Source organism: Ostrinia nubilalis, chromosome 11 (assembly GCF_963855985.1).
Source record: "Ostrinia nubilalis chromosome 11, ilOstNubi1.1, whole genome shotgun sequence".
Lineage (NCBI taxonomy): Eukaryota > Metazoa > Arthropoda > Insecta > Lepidoptera > Crambidae > Ostrinia > Ostrinia nubilalis.
In genome coordinates, this window is record NC_087098.1 from 14,030,797 (window position 1) to 14,049,066 (window position 18,270).

General features: G+C 36.9%; 2 protein-coding genes across 6 annotated transcripts in view; one reads left to right on the forward strand and one right to left on the reverse strand.

The window, feature by feature from the left end:
- The window catches only part of LOC135076336 (cingulin), a 183,671-nt gene that overhangs the window by 160,743 nt on the left and 4,658 nt on the right, over nt 1-18,270 (reverse strand). For all 5 annotated transcript variants that reach the window (XM_063970826.1, XM_063970822.1, XM_063970821.1 and 2 more), the window contains exons 2-4: nt 10,269-10,797; nt 7,326-7,439; nt 6,013-6,096 (exon numbers count right to left, since the gene is read on the reverse strand). In XM_063970826.1, coding sequence (XP_063826896.1) covers nt 6,013-6,096; nt 7,326-7,439; nt 10,269-10,655 — 585 coding nt within the window. In that variant the 5' untranslated portion in view covers nt 10,656-10,797. The remainder of the gene's footprint in view (nt 1-6,012; nt 6,097-7,325; nt 7,440-10,268; nt 10,798-18,270) is intronic.
- On the forward strand, nt 8,196-10,190 carry LOC135075937 (uncharacterized). The gene is made up of 2 exons (XM_063970385.1): nt 8,196-9,443; nt 9,531-10,190. The coding sequence occupies exons 1-2, from the start codon at nt 8,196-8,198 to the stop codon at nt 10,188-10,190; spliced, it is 1,908 nt and encodes a 635-aa protein (XP_063826455.1).

The following is an 18,270-nucleotide window of genomic DNA, read 5'->3' on the forward strand; positions in this document are numbered from 1 at the left end:
GCGATGCTTCGCAGAATCGGCTCAACTTTGTTGTCTTGCGTGCGAACAGGGATGCCAAGAATATTATTTAAGAACAAACTTTTCAATACTCCAAATAGACCTGATTATATTTTCAACCTTTTGATCGCGAAATGGCTCATCTTTTTGTCCTGTTTCATCTTTGCTGTGTAACTTTCAGAGGTCGACACTGCCACATGATTTATTTCTACTCAATCATATAGTTTAACCCATTTCGCCACATCACACATCAATCATATACAAAATCGGACCAATGGCACTGCCCTGTGGCACTCCAGTTTTATTACTTTTAAAGGTTCCTAACTATACCAAACTAATGAAATCTCTAACAACACTCAGAGAGTTAAAGTACTAAGACACGGGTCTTAAAGCGACGTTTATTAATGAGTCTCAGAGAGTTTTTTCGGTAGAGTCGAATAAAAAACATAGAAATATGTCGTTTCAGAAAGTAAGTGAGCGGGCTAAGATTTCAGAACTGGCAACCCTGTGCAATTCACCCGCAAAAGCATTAATAGTATCGTAAAACGAAACGACCGTTTAACTTGAGATGCAATAAGCGCTCTTAACAGAACAATTAAACGGTCCCATGTCGTGTTCAGTACTAATAGCACGAAAAACTTTCGTCTTCGAATCGTTTGCGTATTCGACAAAATTCGATATCCAGCCTTCGAATTCAACGATAACGTGACTATCTCGACGACACGAAACTAATTTTATGAACTAAGTGTTCACTTTACGTCACGTTTGCAGGGGCGCTGTTTAAGTTTGCATACTAAATCTTTTGATGGCGATTCGAATACGCAAACCACCGTAAACGATTCGAAGTCGAAAGTTTTTCGTGCTAGAGGTACTGACGTTGCTCTCCTATTTAAAATTTAGTGCAATTGAGTGGCATTATCGCGCAGAAAGTAAACCAATTAGTGGTAATATTTCAATTTTATTTGTTTTGTGTGTCATAACTTCGCCAATTTATTATTTACCTGCTCCATTTTAAAACCAATAATTCCTAAACTCATACATACTGTAAAACACTTGCGCACTGTTATGATAGTAAGTTTTACTGACACGAGTGAACTACTTTATAAAATCGGCATACTTTTGCTGAAACGAAAGCTTCATAAAACTCATTTATTTCTGCAAATATACTGAGCACCAAAAAGGGGCTAACCTTTAAAATTTTGATTAGCCTCAATACCGTCTATTGTTTTAATTGAATGAACCCAATCCAAAAGTTGTTACAAATCATATTTAAACATTATAATAGGCGTTCAAACAATACCAAAGGCTTTGCGAATAGAGAGATTAATGCAAACTGATTGAGATAGCCGTACTGGGCTGTGGTTAGAAATACAATAAGTCTCTACACAGAAGGTTCATAGCACTCTTTGTAGAAGTATAAAACTAGATGATAAATAAGTAATTAATGTGAAATAAAAGATGTACCTATAAGTCAAGTACCTAAGTCATGAGCTGGGATAAGACCAGTACAACTAAGTAGACACAAAAATTACGAGCTATCAATACAATGTTTATAAAATCTAATAGAGGTAATAAAATAGTACGCAGAACTGACGGTCAATGGGGCACAGCAAGGTTCTGGAGTGGACGTCCACCCACAAGGTGAACCGAAGACCTCATAAAGGTATCAGGAAGGCACTGATTGCAGGCCGCTACCTAAGGTCATTACGGAAATCAAAGAAATGATTATGATGATAAAATCCAATCGGAAAATTCAAAAGTTGAAAAAAGTTTGAGGAATCTCCAGCCAGCCAGCGTTCGTTTGGAATGTCAACAAAACGTTGTGGAAACACTGGGGTATAATTCCAATACTCTGAACTGTCCTATCCATGACATTGACAGCGGGGCGCCGCCGTTAATACCGGATCGCTGGTTCCGATTTTTGCCATGTTGGAAACCATATACTCGTAGTTGAACGATGGTAGCACCCCCCTGTCATTGAGTTTGGTGGGACAGTTCAGCGTGGGTCATCTGTACCTAAATTTTTCCATTGTGACTCGTTCTGCAACCATGCTCATTATCTGAGTTACAGCTCTGTTGAAACAATCCATAGGTTATCGCAGGCATTTCAGTTACCTTTGTCAGAGCGGACTTTATGACGATTGCGGATTTGCAAATCGATTTATTTGTCATTCCAATACGTAATAACGTAGATTTTATCGAATTGGAAATGGATAAATGAAAAGAAAATTGTGGTCTGATCTGTACGGCTAATAAAATGAGCCACACTACCACTCTTAATAATGGTTCATTCTTCCGATTCAAAGTTCCTTTCTATCTTTTTGTTACACACAAAAAGTAATTTGGGATCCTATCCCCTATCAACTATCTATCTATCCCCTATCTGTTTGTCTCACCAAAAGCTCTAGCATATAACTAACATTGTAGACTCTCATCATCCTCACCGAAGACTGTATTCAGGAATCCTTAACAAGGAACCAAGTTGATACTATTAGCCTAGGCGCAGACCACCGACTTTTAGTTGGCCTATAGTTGGGTCGGGATGTTAAGTAATCAGTATGGACACATATGAAAGTGCGCACATTACACCGATTTGGTATCGGCCAATTTTTTTTTTTTTATGTGACAGGAGGCAAACGAGCCAGATCACCTGATGGTAAGTGATTACCGTCGCCCATTGTTGCCATCGTTGGTTGATTCTTCATACAAATTAGAATCGGGCCCAACCATCTGCCAACTAAAAGTCGGTGGTCTGCGCCTAGGCTTAATCAAACCTTCAAAGCAGCATGCTGACCTAATAATATTACATAAAAGAAACCACAAAGTACTTAATATTCCAAAAATGACGTACGGTGTCCTCGAATCCCAAAAAGTTCGACCCTAATTACGCACGGGCACCTAACTCTCACCTGTGCTTAAAATTGCAAAGAAAATTAAATTCGGCCAAGGAAGGGTAATCACTTTCGGAAATTTCATACATTCTTCCGCCGTCTACGGTGAATGTAGTCCCTGTTGTTATACACATAAGAGCCATAATAAGATAAGTAAGTATAATTTCCCTAAGTGCCAGGGCTGCGTAACATGCAAAATGATTACGATCACACTTGTCATATTTAGCCTTCGCGTCTATCAACAGATTTTAACGCTAGTAAAAATATACATACAACGCATTAGTTAACTTACTTAAAGTAGATGTGTATATGTAGAGAAGCCATTATAGCCCTATGACACAGCTTTTAGAAAGCTTCCTACGAGTGTTTCACATCACCAAAAAAAAAACTGATAAAACGAAAGTGTATTCTACAATTTATCGTGTTGGATGGTCAATTTGTGGGCTCCTGTTGCACTTCTATAGAAGTTATAACAGACGTTATAACGTCATCGTAAAGTAAAATCTATATGTATTTTGTAAAGTTTAAGAAAATGCGCCATGTCTTCGTTGCTCTATCATGATAATTATGTAGTTACTATGTAATATTAGTGACCAGTTGGGTAGGCATAGCCTAGAATGTTTGCAGATTGAAATAGCAATAGACGTAGCATCGCCAACACCTCGTCAATGGATATACGAACTGATTTGGAATGTAGAGACCTATCAGATGAAAGCTAACATGGATCGGTTCTTAGCAGTTCTGTCCTGCAGAGGAAGGCTTAGGCCAGGTCCAGACACGCACGATTTCTAAGCGGTTCCCATTGGGCGAGGCACTGAAACGGCAACCGTGCGGTTCCAGTTTTGATATACCTAAAAATGTACGAGAACTTCCAGCAATCGAGCGATTATCGCTCCGTCTGAACCAGGCCTAAAGTGAATGTAAATGATGGGAAAGATACAATGATGAGCTGTGAGATATAAGATGCTAGTACCAGCTTACTGTCAACGAAAGAGGTCTCTATAATTTCAGCAGAATATCTTGAATCATAACTATTTTAATCATATTCAATAGAATGTATTAGATGTTTATCACTAGGAAAAAGAGAAATTACAGCCCTATGTTTAGAACTAAACGCATCCTAAGTAGCGGACGAGAGTCAACCACCGCGGGCGTTTTCGCACGCTCGGCTCGCCGGCTGATCGCACCACAAATTATTTGCGTGCATTTCCTCCGAAATTATGGCATTCTTAAGCATTAAATAGAATTGTATTCTTTAACTGCTAGCATTAAAGGAAGTTATGATGTTTTAGTTTAGCTAAGTGTTTACGTGTGTAGCTGAGTAATTTAGCTAATGCTATGTCTATCGGTGAACTAGGATGGGTTCATTGATCTTGTTGAGATATTAAAAGTAATTTTGATTATTATTAACTTTTTTTGCAACCAAAGCACACCCTATAACTACTTTCACTTTTTCTTTATTAATTGCTAATTAATGTTGTGACTCTGCATGATTTTTTACTACTAACTGTTCTGCTTCCTTCTATAACGCTAAGTCTGCCATGCACTCGGCGTCTTTAAAAATAAACTCATCGTGTGGGTCCATCAAAATAAGGATGCATCTACACTGCTGTGGCACATTAGGCATACTCTCACACCAACCAAGGAAATAGTTTATGTTAAAATACTTCATGTGTACCTGTGTTAAAACCCCGAACTTGTGGCGTATTACATTCCAAACAATCAGGTACAATACGAGTATAACTCATCATCATTTCAGCCATGTTTATCTAAAAGCTTTTATTTGCGGTGTTTTTATTTGTAGAGATACATATAAACATCGTCATCACCAACATTTAATATTCTAAAAGCAGATAAACACAACTTTTTCATGTAACCAAAAAGTTCCAATACAGTTTATTTATTTGTCTTGATATTTTTAACGACAGAATGATGTCGGATAGATTTAAAATTAAAAATCAAAATTATACCTTAACTTTTGGGCCCTACCAGCGCTTCGAGACAAACATAAAATATGGCAAGTGCTGAGAAGAAACGCTGGAACAAACTCAGTCACCACTAGTTGCCAGTCATTGTTTGAAAAATCCAACTATCCATTAAGTAGCTTCGAAGCATTCAGAGGGCTTAGTGTGAGTTTTTTTCAAACGCGCTCACTAGGGAGCGCTTCAAAAAATTACATTAAATGTATAACGGATTGTACAGCGCCCCTAGCGGGAAACTTTCAAAAAATAAAATCTTCATACATTTTTTAAACGCGCTTACTATTGAGCGCGTTTAATGTAAGCTCGCACTCAGCCCACAGGCCATAATGGCCGCATCCTTATACAACTGTTATCTAATAACACGTCTCCAAAGTGCGAAGACCTAGTGCAGCTGCACTGCACTCTGGTGGCCATAAAAGGTGACGAAACTCCTAAATGTCAACGCATCGTAAAACCAGAGGTGTGAAATTGTGAAATTGTTGGGTAACGTGTGACAGTGACGCCCGTATTCACAAGCATTACTATGAGGTCTCACAGTGCGCGTGGACCAGGGATGTTATGGATATTCGTAACCGTAACCGAAATTTTCGGATATCCGAAATAAAAACGTAACCGTAACCGATTCAAAAGTTTCGGATAGTTTCGGATGTAGGCACAGTCAAACAACAAGTCAGTCGACACCGTGGACGCACAGGGTGACACACGAACCAATCACAAAGCTCTATTCAACTCTATGCGTTCGATTTGCTGCTTCATTTATGCAAGCATCGTTTGTGAATACGGGCGTGAGGTGAGTAGGTATATTGCACATGCGTCTGTTTTATTCGTCATTCTTTAGTAATCAATCTTCGTAATAAATTGGGTAATATTACTACTATTTCTACATAATAGCAGTTTAAGCTGTTGTCCATTATGCAAGAACAAAAACAGTTGTTTTGTTGTTACATATTATTATTGCAATTACAAAACCAGTACAAAATGGAAAATTGTAGCCATTGTGGAAAATTTTATCCTTCCTGTGAGTCAGTTTTATATTTAACTTCTTGATTTATAAAAGTGCCATAATAATACTCGTACTATGTCAATAAGGTTGTATAAGTACTAAAGTAAGAACTAAACTATATTTAAAAGTAGGTAAGTACCTGTTCATTCTGGAGAGTCGTCGCCCGCGCCGCTTCTCTCCTCAGCTGTATTATCACCCGCTCCTTCGATTTTATTTCCTCCAGCTGTGAACAATATCATTAAACGATTTATTACACCATAAAAGAAAACTATACGCACCAAGCCTGATGGAAAACTAACCACTAAAACATCGCTGCGAGAATTGTTGCTATTACAATCAATACAGGCGTTTCGTCCGTTTAGGAGTGCGTGGGTGGAGCATAGCGTGTCTAAAATTGTGTCGTAGTAACAACAAATTAAAAAGGAAACTAGTCCACTAATATCGTAATTTAAGTCTAGCTTACAGAACTTTATAGTGCAGGAACTGACAAATTAGGAACGCCTACAAATACATTAGTTTTTAAAGCTAATTTAATTTAACTCTTCATTTTCTATTCTGAACTATGTCACTCAAAGAATACGTGTTAAAATAGTTCTGCCATGGTGGTGCTCAGTATAGTTAGCAAAAGGTCAAGTATAAATGTCCACGACGAATTGCCTGCAATCTTGACTAAATGACATCAGAGTTGGACAGATGAATAAGCTCTTTAAGGCGTGCTCGTTAAATTTTATCAACCGCAGACAAGGAGGTATGCATTTGATCTTGCGATATGACTTTAATAACGCATATTGGAGTTGCGAGATCAGAATACAGAGGTTTTGTTGTAGGCTTGATGAGGAAAACTGTAGGTACAACTTTGCAACTCAGTATTCCATAGAACGCCAGATATTTTTTTTTGTTCAATTTAATCCTTTTGCAGAAAAAAGCAAAGGCATACGCCCTACAACCAAGTCTTCAGTTCAAATGACGTTTTGATCTAGGTAAGTACAGCTTTATGTACGCAAACCCAGCCGAAAAGCCCTTTTAAAAAAATGACGAATTTTTATTTAACCGCAATCGCACCTGGTGTTAAGTTAGATACAGTCTAGGATGCTACATATCTGCCCAGTAAGTGCCATTCACTCTCGCCTTGAAATGGTCCGGATTATAGTGGTCGAGAAAGACAGCAACAGGCAGCGAATTCCAGTCCCTAGAGCTGTTACGATACTGTATAATACATCTATATATATAAAAGAAAGTCGTGTTAGTTACTTCACTTATAACTCAAGAACGGCTGAACCGATTTAGCTGAAAATTGTCAGGGAGGTAGTTTAGAGCCAGGAGAAGGACATAGGATACTTTTTATCCCGTTCGAAATAAAAAAAAAGTCTGCTTATTTATTGCCATTAAGGCGGAACAAAGTTCGCCGGGTCAGCTAGTTTGTGATAGAAGGATAATGTTTCAGGAACGTACCAGCTTATGGCATTGTGCTCGTGCGTCCCTGCGCGCGGCGTGCTCTAGCGCCTCGTGCTTGGCCGCTTGCGCGCGCAACTCGGCTGCGCGCGCGCACTCCGCCGCCTGAGCGACCTGCCGATGAAAAACAATAATTAATTTATAAAACTAAACTCATAAAACTCATTTATTTAAGTAGGCTTTACATGCCCCAGTATTAACCCTACCACTGCCACTGCTTCAGGACAATATATGGGCCAGTGCTGAGAAGAAGCAGCGCAAGAAACTCAGTCATTTTTATTTATTACCTAGATTTAGCAACAACAGTGCTTCACAAAGGCCTCCCCCAAGGTTGTCCAAACACTAGAACACGTCAGATTTACTAAAATGAGATGATTTATAAATTAAGATAAGGTACTCAATCAAATACGAAAACAGAACCATCGTTCATCTTTCTCTTTCACTTGCATTTATAACAATCACCAAGTGGCTTTTGCAATCTTGAACTTTTACTACATAATAAAGAGAAATACCGATATCAACACTTATTATAATGAATGTTCACTAACTACCAACAAGCTTTTTCTGCTTTCACAGTAGAATAAAACTTTCAAATGAATACGGAACCAAACAGAACTAAACTCATTAAGTTACCGGTTGGTTATACAAGCTCGTTAATCGTCAATTCACGTGTCATTTCACCGTTGAAGTTAATGAGAATGTATGAAAAGGAGTGGAGCAATATGACATGCAAATATTATTATTTACTTTGCACTACATAATTGACACCAGACTAATATGTAACATTCTACCATTCCCTTTCAACGCCTCAGTTAGATTTAGTGCTCTCTACCGCTCGTCCGCTCTACACGTAAAACTCGAGTCATAAAAATGTTAACAGCCCTTAAGATCATTTTACTACTACACTGCACACGTATTAGCACTTCCAATGTTCTATTTCAAGAGATCGAAACTTACCATAACGAGACGTATTACAAAGCAGAATACGCGTATGAAGTCGTAAACAAAATTTACAATGCTTTCCGACAATGGTTCTTTACTGTTACCTTCTGTGAATTTACTTACTTCGAAAATAGAATCCTGAAATACACCGAAAACATGGACTACGGATACCCCGTTTTACTATTGAATGGGTGCCCGAACACCAACAGAACTAGAAGCAAACCAAGAATCAACATTCATGGACAAACCGCTTACGTCATCACATCTGATTCTCTGACTCTGCAGGGTAGCGAGTACATCGTTGAAGCCTTGGTGAGAACAGGCGTGTTTAAACCAAGGAGCACGGTTATATTCGTCATAAACGTACCAATAACAAAAGACAACTACTTCTTCTACTCAATGAAAAACCACTTCAAATTACTGTGGAGCAGGAGCATCACCAATTCAGTGGTTATAACATTATTAGATGACAAGTTTTGGACCTTCACTTACAACTTTTTTACAGAGCAGATCATAGATGTTACTGACGTTAAAGACATTTTTCGATTGTTGAGTCATCAATACGACAATCTTAACGGGCACGAGTTAAGACTCAGTGTTTATACAAAGGTGTTCATTGAACCTACACTACCAGCGGCCTGTACTTCGAGATTGTGTCTTACAGTGATGAAGGAGCTTAACGCCACTTGTAAAGCAGTGCTCCCAAGAGATGGTAATACGGTGGGAGACCTCATGCCAAACGGGACGTCAACAGGAGTGACTGCAGACCTAATAGACGGATTCACTGACTTAGAACTGAGTTCTCGAATCCTCAAAAACTCCTACTACGGCTACATCGACACTACTTACCCTCTTTCCCAAGATGATCTATGTTTTATGGTCGCAAGTTATGACAAACAGTCGACTTTTAGCACAGTCACGAAAATGATATCAGTCACTATGCTCATAATTTTTATGACCAATTTCTTATGTCTTATATCTATAGCATTAGTGGCAAGAGAAATGGAAATACGACTTTGGGGCCTACACGAAAATAGATCAATAGGAGTGACTGTACTGGATCTAGTCAAATGTTTTATAAGGCAAACGGTGGATGTGAAATTTCCTGGATTTGTATACAGATTCATCATTGCCATAATAATCAATTACTCTTTAGTCGTCAATTGCGTTATCGACGTAAGTAATAACAAAAAAAAGTGATGTAGATATTAGAAAATGTACCTACTAGTATTATGTAAAACTTTTCATTCTTTTTCGTTTCAGGGAATAATTACATCCGCGATAACATATCCTCGTTACAGAGATAACATCAACTCACTTGATGAATTATTACGAAGCAATCTAACTCTTGCAGTACATAACCGGCATATCAGGCTATTCAACAGAAGCATAAGTGAAAATATACATTACGACTCTTTTATTAAACGTGTCGAGTTTGTCAATGATGTGAAGAAAAAAGAAATTATAGATGAGCGACTGTTCAAGTACGCTGTTCTGATGAGAAAAACTGATGCTTTATACATCAGCAGGAATATAATTAATAAGGATAACGGTCGACCTGTTTTCCATATTGTTCCAGAATGCCCAGTGCCCTGTTCAATCGTATACGGCCTGAAATATGGAAGTCCTTACCTTAACAAACTGAACGATATTCTTAACCACTTATATCAGGGTGGAATTCTGCAATATTGGGCAAAAACCGAGGAGTACAAAGGGAACCAGAAACTAATTAACGTTGGGAACAAAGATAAACCTCTAAATCTACGTAACCTTAAGGAAATATTCTTTGTGTGGTTTATTGGACTTTTCATTAGTGTCGTGGTGTTCTTTGTAGAAGTATGTGCACACATGCATCGCAACTTTGTTAGGCACATGCACAAAGTTCAGAGAAAAACTACTAAACCTATACAAAAACAAAATTAACACACTAAACTTACTGTTGAAAGCACTAATTAAAGAATTTCATGTTGTGATGTTATGAATAAAACAAATTAATTTTACCTTAAGTTTCTCTTGAAGACCCTTGTTCGCAGCTTTTAAAGACTGAATTTCCATCGTCAACTTTTTTAGTTCTACTATTTTGTTAGCTTGACTATCTTCGTTGACTCTATCTGGCTTATTTGTACGTATTTGTTTCTCTAGGGTTTCCTCTTTCTTTTTGTGTTCAGTCTTTATATTTCTAAGTGCGCTTTCGTGGTGAGCCTTCAGGGCTCGTACTTCGCTCCGCTCGACGTCGAGCGATTTCTTTAAGGTCACATTTTCAAGTCGCAACCTCTCGACGAGGCTCTTTAGTTTGTTAAGGAATGCTTCGTCGACGGTTCGCTTGTGCTCCTCGGGAGCTCCGGCGGAGATCTGGCTGCTGGCGGTCGAGGTGTCGGTGGACGCCATCTTGTGACGTCACCGGCGTCGTTTCTCAGTTCGGGATGTGCCCCGAGCGTCCGCGGTCTTTGGCCTCGTACTATGTACGGATCGCTGGTATGTATCGATTGTCGTTCGTGCTGTGGTTCCGGACCAGGATGAGATGCCAATTCTGGAATTTAAAATTAATATCGTTTTAACATCAGTGACAAAAATACTTAAGGCTAGTTAACAATTTAAATCTAGACATTCACGGTCAGTTAAGCTACTCAGTTGAACTAGAAAGAAAAAGAAAGAAAATATTTTATTTGGCCCAACATATTAAATTATTACAGTATACAGTTTACAATACTTGAACATTTGTGGACCAAAATGGCATCCGCTCAGCATTGTGTCCTGCTCTGGGGTAGACCCAGAACAGGACGCTGTTATTCTGCGGAGGCCACTTTTTTTTTAAGAGAGCGTCACATTGGACGTCATAAACATTGGCAACTGGCGTACATCCTAAAACTGACCGTGTAGGTGAAATCTTAAGTTAAAATTCATCCAGTTAAGATTTGCCATAGATCTACGTAATTTTAACCATTGCACTTTTTATGACCGCATCGTAAAATTTTTGAGTAAGAAAAATATAACTCCGACTCTACCAACTCTAAAATAAATATCATAAACTTTGTGGTTTATGCGCTGTACACCAAAATAGGATCTTAAGTACGTGCATTTATGTAGATGTTAACGTTTTGGAGATTCATCTATGCTAATAAATTATACAAGTCTAATAAAAATCATACAAGGCGTTATTTTGATGTTACTGCTTAAAAGCTTTGACTTTAATCAATGTGAACAAAACAGACCCATTCAAAGTCAAAGTCAAAGTCAAAATTTCTTTATTTGTTTAGACTAATAAATAGTTCTTACAAATCGTCATTTTGCTCTTAAGGAGCCTCTACATGTCTCATAATCTTTTTACCCTACCAGCGCTTCGAGACCAACATTTGGCAAGTGCTGAGAAGAAGCGCCACAACAAACTCAGTCACCACTGTCTGCTGGTTAATATAAATAAATAGAAATAGTAGTAGTATGTACATTCGATTCAGGAGCAGTTACTGTGTTTAAGATAATCTTAAGATAAAGTAGGTATCTAAGAAATGAAAAATATTGGAATAGATACAGAACAAAACGAAAGCTCTCGTAAAAAAACCGCGCTAGTTTTCCGAGATTAGTATCTTACTCTTATTAAAGCTAGAGTCAGTCAAATCACTATTCTGTATATCCCCATGACCTAGATTTTATAGGGAACAATAGGCTAATATGTTTGGTTCCGAATTCCGAATAGTCGTGTTGGTATATGTAGAGCGGGCACAAATAGAGCAAGTTTAATGGGAGCGCCACTCGACACCACGCCACTACGCTAATGGGGCGACGGCACGATGGGGAATCCAACAATATTGGGTAAAAATACCAGATATTTTAAGGGGGTTTTCAGGAAGGACCGTGAAAAATGTCTACTTTATGCATGATGTTAAAAGTAAAAGAATCTATCGGATGCAAAAACTATCCGAATTTATGTTATTTTAAAGAAAAAGCTGTTATAGTATCTTATCAACCACGAGTACACCACCTATTACATACTCCTGAAAATATTTTTCATTTTCCGAATAATAAAATTACCCTTTGCAAATCATGAAGTTTGGAACGGCTTGTATTGTATCAATTGACACCAGATCAGAATTATATTCTTATACCTCTACAGACCACGGTTCAAGTAGGTCAAACGTCTTTAGTTGCATATTGAATAACTGGCCATTTCGATATCTAGTCTTTATTCCTTTTATAACAAGACCTACAATTGAGCATACATTTCCAATGTGTGCTCAACTAGCCTGAAATAAATTAGGTTCGATTTAATAAGGAAACGCTCGCAACTCAAAGGACGCGTGCAATTGGAGTAATTACCGGGAATAGAAACTGTGACCTGTATGTATGCGACTTGCATTCACTAGGGCAGGGTTTCCCGAACCGTTTTTGACTATGACGCCCTTGGGAACTTCCCATTTTACAATTACCATACCATAGTTCTAGCCAAGTAACAAATTATCAGAAAAACCCGAAATAACTAGGATGTGCTTTTCTAAGCATAGTTTCTCTAAAGGTCTATTCCACTTTGATCACCTGGATTCCAGGTGATCATAGACCTCTTCAAACAGGGCTCAAATTTGGAAAGAACCACTCTCTACATTTATTTCCCGGGATTCCGTTGGGAAGCCCAGTACTAGGGCATTGTTGTTTTAATTTAACCGAAAAGTAAACATATGACAATAACACGGACAAAGCGGCCTAAACCTTCAAACTACGGCAAACAAGCGGGTTATTATCGAATATGAGTCATACTTTACTTGCTATGTGTTAGGATAGGAAATAGAATTAATTGATAGTACATACCTACAGTCAGCAAATAGTTTGCTGACTATAGGTATGTACCCAAATGGCTTTTTTTAAAAGCAGGCTTCCATTGACTTCTCGAACAAAACCAGAAGAAATCAGAAGAACTCTACGTGGTCAAAGTAAAGTCAACGACCGATTACAAAATACTGATAAATGAGAAGGAAACGGGGAGCTCATCTCTTCTAATGTAAAGCTTGGTTTGACCGGCGTTGGCAAGACGTTAGCTGAATGACCTTCACACACTGACACAAATAACTTGCTGACAGAGAAGCATTTCCTTCAACAAAAATACGCTAGCCGCAACCGAATTACAAGTTAGATCATCAAGACAATGTTGAATATTGAAAAAACCGGCCAAGTGCGAGTCGGGCTCGCACACCGAGGGTTCCGCCGTACAAACGTAGCGGTTTACAATTTATGACGTATTAAATCAAATTACTTACTTGATTCCGTTGCGAGTAGTGGCGAATTTCAAAATATGCGGTATGATTATTTTTTATTTATTTATTTTTCCTATATTTGCATTATAGGTAGGTACCTACCTCAGCGTTTTGAATTTTTGCGTTGATTTAGAATTTCTCACAGTTTAGAGGCAATTAGATTTAAGAAGTGTTTGATATGAATTTCAACTTTAATATCTCTACGCGTTCATGTGAAAAAGGGTAGGTAGTAAGTTTATAATTATTAAAAAAATATTTTATGTCATGTAAGCAAAAATAATATTTTAAATTTTATATAACTTCAAATTTATCATTTTCGCAATTTTTCCTTTATCTGTACTATACAGTGTGAGTCACGTTAAAGTGTACATATGAAAATAGATGAAACTAGACCTATTTTTATCGATAAAAAAGAGGTCAAAAAATTTTTGAGATTTTTTTTTATTTTTTTATAGATTTTTTTTTCTTCCAATTACTTATTGTAAAGAAAACGTAATAACTTTTAAACTAAGCGGTATATCCTGATAAAATAAAAACAGTAATAATGCTAAATAACAGGCAATACTAAAACAATACAAAAAATACACAAAAAATGCCAACAAATAATAAAAAATGATGCTTTTTGAAAAAAATCTGCTTAAAAATTCGTATTTTTTTGGTTATTTGATAAATTTCTCCAAAAAATGCCCCTATAACAGATGGTTTTTAATACTTTTTATTATTCTCTATCGTATTACTTTTGTAAAACTAAAAATCACATGTCTCTATCCCTATCACAACATTTGCTATGATCGTTTGAACAAAGGCCTGCCACCACATTTTTCTCCGCTACAGGTAGAGACAATTTTAATTTTAACTCAAATGCTTATTTTACTTCGAAATCTTTTGTTTTCATTTAAAATCTAACTTGTCTTTATCAAAATTACAAATCTAGAGTCACTTTCAGTTCCGTTGTTAACGAAGCGTTGAATGGCGCGCCCGGAGAGGCTTAGTTCAAACGATCATTGCAAACGTTGTAATAGGTATAGAGACATGCGATTTTTGGTTTTACAAAAGTAATACGATAGAGAATAATAAAAAGTAATAAAAACCACCTGTTATAGGGGCATTTTTTGGAGAAATTTATCAAATAACCAAAAAAATGCGAATTTTTAAGCAGATTTTTTTCAAAAAGTATCATTTTTTATTATTTGTTGGCATTTTCTAAGTATTTCATGTATTTTTTTAGTATCGCCTGTTATTTAGCATTATTACTATTTTTGTTTTATCAGGATATACCGCTTAGTTTAAAAGTTATTACGTTTTCTTTACAATAAGTAATTGGAAGAAAAAAAATTCTATAAAAAATTAAAAAAAAATCTCAAAAATTTTTTGACCTCTTTTTTATCGATAAAAATAGGTCTAGTTGCATATATTTTCATATGTACACTTTAACGTGACTCACACTGTATAACGTTTCGTGTCGAATTTCAAGATTCTGAGTTCACAGGAAGTACCTTGTAGGTTTTGATTCCCTAGCGTGTGACGGAAATTCGTCTAAGGTGTCGGTATAAACTGCTGTATCTTTTGATCGCGTTAACTTAGAAGTTTGATTTTTTTACTTCTTAAAGGGACAATAGATCTAGGTATTTGGTATAAATTTCAATTTGATACCTTTATTCGTTCGTGAGAAATAAGGTAGTAAGTTTCATTTTATTAAAATATTTTTATTATATTATACTAAAAAAATGAAATTTTCGCAATTTTTCCTATATTTGCATTATATGACAATGCTTTATGCCAAATTTCAAGATTCTGAGTTTACGGGAAGTATCCTGTAGGTTTTGATTCCTTTGCGAGTGTCGAAAATTTGTTGAAAATATCGACATAATCGGCTGTATCTTTTGATTGGCTTGGCTTAGAAGTTTGATATTTTCACAGCTTAAAGGGACAATAGACCTGAGTATTTCATGTGAATTTCAGCTTGATACGTTCACGCGTTCTTGAGATAAAGGGTCTTGACAGACGGACGGACGGACAACAAAGTGATCCTATAAGGGTTCCGTTTTTTCCTTATGAGGTACGGAACCCTAAAAATGTTGCCTCTATAAAGATGTCTGTTAAATCTGGGAGAGACCGATTTATAATGAAAAGACCGCGTAAATTTTGTCGTCCTTGCGTATTCTTTTCTTTTCTTATGTGTGTGTACAATAAAGAGTGTTAAAATTATCTACCGTACGTCGGTCAGGCTGGTGGTTGCGTACCGTGAATTAAGATTTCAGGTTCAATTGAGGCCTCGACTGACAGTCGACTTTTGAGCCTGAGTGAAAATTGAGATGCATTGTTTTGTGATTTACACTCAAGTCAATTATGTTAATCAATAATACAATAAGTAAATACTAATAGAGCTTAAAAGCTTTGCTTCGCGACAAATTGAAATCAAATAATCATACAGAACTCTACCTGTCTATTTACTATCTTCAGCCTTTAAAAGAAACTAAACAGTTTAGGAGATTGGTATAGGCATAGTTTGAAACTAATGGAATAACATCGAATATGTTTTCATGTAGTTTTATTTACCAAGGCTTCTTGTGGCAGACAGAAATGCACGCGGGAGAAGCCGCTGGCAAAAAGCTACTCTAAAATAATACATTCCACTTTATATCTAGAAATATATTAAGAGATTAATAATAATGAAACATTAATAAGCCACCCATAGTTACGCCACTAGCAAGTTGATTACAGGCTATTTAATTTTAATACCTTCATAACGGGTACTTTTCAATACAACCAGTATTGTAGAGAGTATTTTAGAGAGAATTCAACAAAATGTACCAAACTTAACATATTTTTATTATTATTTTAGTCGGAAAAGAAATCATAAAGAAGCTCTGCTATAAAATCTGTTTTCGTCAGAAAGCAAAATAAAAATATCTATGACTCTATCCATAGTCATAATAGAGGATGAAGCAAGCATGAGTTTTATATTATGTGAGTCAAGACAAATGATAATATGATTTACTAGTGAACTACTACATTTATATCCAAACATCATAATAGAAACAGTTAGTGTGAATTATAGGTAAATTGAGTAGAAAAATAATGGCGACTCGTTGAGGACCAGAGTCTCTACTTAGTGGATCTTCATTGTATTTAAATTAAAATCTGAGATTTATTTTATTTTGATTAATACTACCAGAAATCTATTTTGAAACCAACAACGCCAATATTAACGCGAGGTTTTAGTCGACTGAAGAACTCAATTCACTAAATAGTATTGTATTTATAACACAGGTTCTGGTTTCGTTTCTACTTTTTAAGCTTCGATTGGCTAACGTTAAGAATTTGTAAACGTTTACACACTTTTCTCATTTTAAATTCAATTACGTTGTTTCTGGCAAAAAATGATATTGTACATTTAATATCGGACTAAGAAAATGGAGCACAATGATGCGTCTGAGAATATTCATCAGCCTGAGGTTATCTATCATTACTCCGCTGGAGACTGTGGGTAATTACACGGCCAATGTCACGCTCCGGATATAGTCTATCTTCGGCGTAGTAAAAAATAATAGTAACACAACTTCTTGAATGGCGACCACGGGCCGGAAGTTTTAGCAGGCCCGACTAGGTTCAAAATCAAAATCAAAATTATCTTTATTTGTTTAGACTAATTAAATTAGTTCTTGCAAATCGTCAAATGCTCTTAAGGAGCCTATACATGTCTCATTCTTTTTTTGCCCTACCAGCGTTGTGGACCGACGATCTGGTGAGGGTCGCGGGAGGTGCCTGGATGCAAGCGGCGCAGGATCGGTCGTTATGGAAATCCTTGGGGGAAGCCTTTTTACAGCAGAGATGGGATCCTTTTTTGTTTTGAGCCAAAGTTGTCCCCTAAAGTAATTTTGTAACCCGCAAATACAGTACTTACTTGAATATCGGACTACTACAAAAGTTGCAAAATCCAACCTATTGCAAGTGCATAAGTTGCCGGTGATAAGCCGTTATCCTTGTATCCAACTGGCTGTGCAAAATGTCCCAAATGTAGTGAGAGAGAACTCTCGAATAATCCACTTTCTTATTAAAATCAAGTAAATTACTGCCGATGTCTTTAGTAACTGCCTGTTAAAACCTACATTCTTACTTGAATAAATACATAATATTGCTATCTTGGTCTAACTTCAGCCGGTACGAGGCAGACTTGGCATGTAAAGACGACAGCATATCAAATCAAGCTCCATGGCATCATAAGTAATTGTGTTAGATGTTATTTTCCAACAATATGATACAATGTCATGTGCTTGATAAGATACAGCTTCATACTTTGAGCACCTAATTAAAGAGTGCACCAACTATGGCGTCCGTACTACGAAAAGTGATTGCTGAAAATGTTTTTAACTACGGAACTATTCCCACCTCTCGTTCCCACCGCTGCAACTCGTGTCTACACACGATCTACAGCTTGACCGCCAATAATAACCCAAACAGTGATGTTTTTGACTACTCGAATTCATCTATACTATGGTGCTGACTGCTGAGTGCTGAGTCACAAGTTCCCAGAGCTAGTAGGGACCTTTTTGTTTGCCTATCATCGCCTAGCAACATATATTAGGGACGGGGCCAATGGCCTCAAAAGCTTTCAAAATAAAGCGTGTCAAAAATAAACAGGTTAAAGATTGCTCTACAAAGATTTGATTATCCATAAAACACGATAAGTTACCTGTGAAATTATTGCATTAATATCTTAAATTAAAAAATTAAAGCCAACCCCAGCTTTTACTTAG

Excerpts from the sequence above, each read along its gene's own strand:
- LOC135075937 (XM_063970385.1), top strand. The coding sequence starts at position 8,196 with ATGTTAACAGCCCTTAAGATCATTTTACTACTACACTGCACACGTATT. Across the intron at positions 9,444-9,530 it reads TCGTCAATTGCGTTATCGAC|GGAATAATTACATCCGCGAT; the intron begins GTAAGTAATAAC and ends TTTTCGTTTCAG.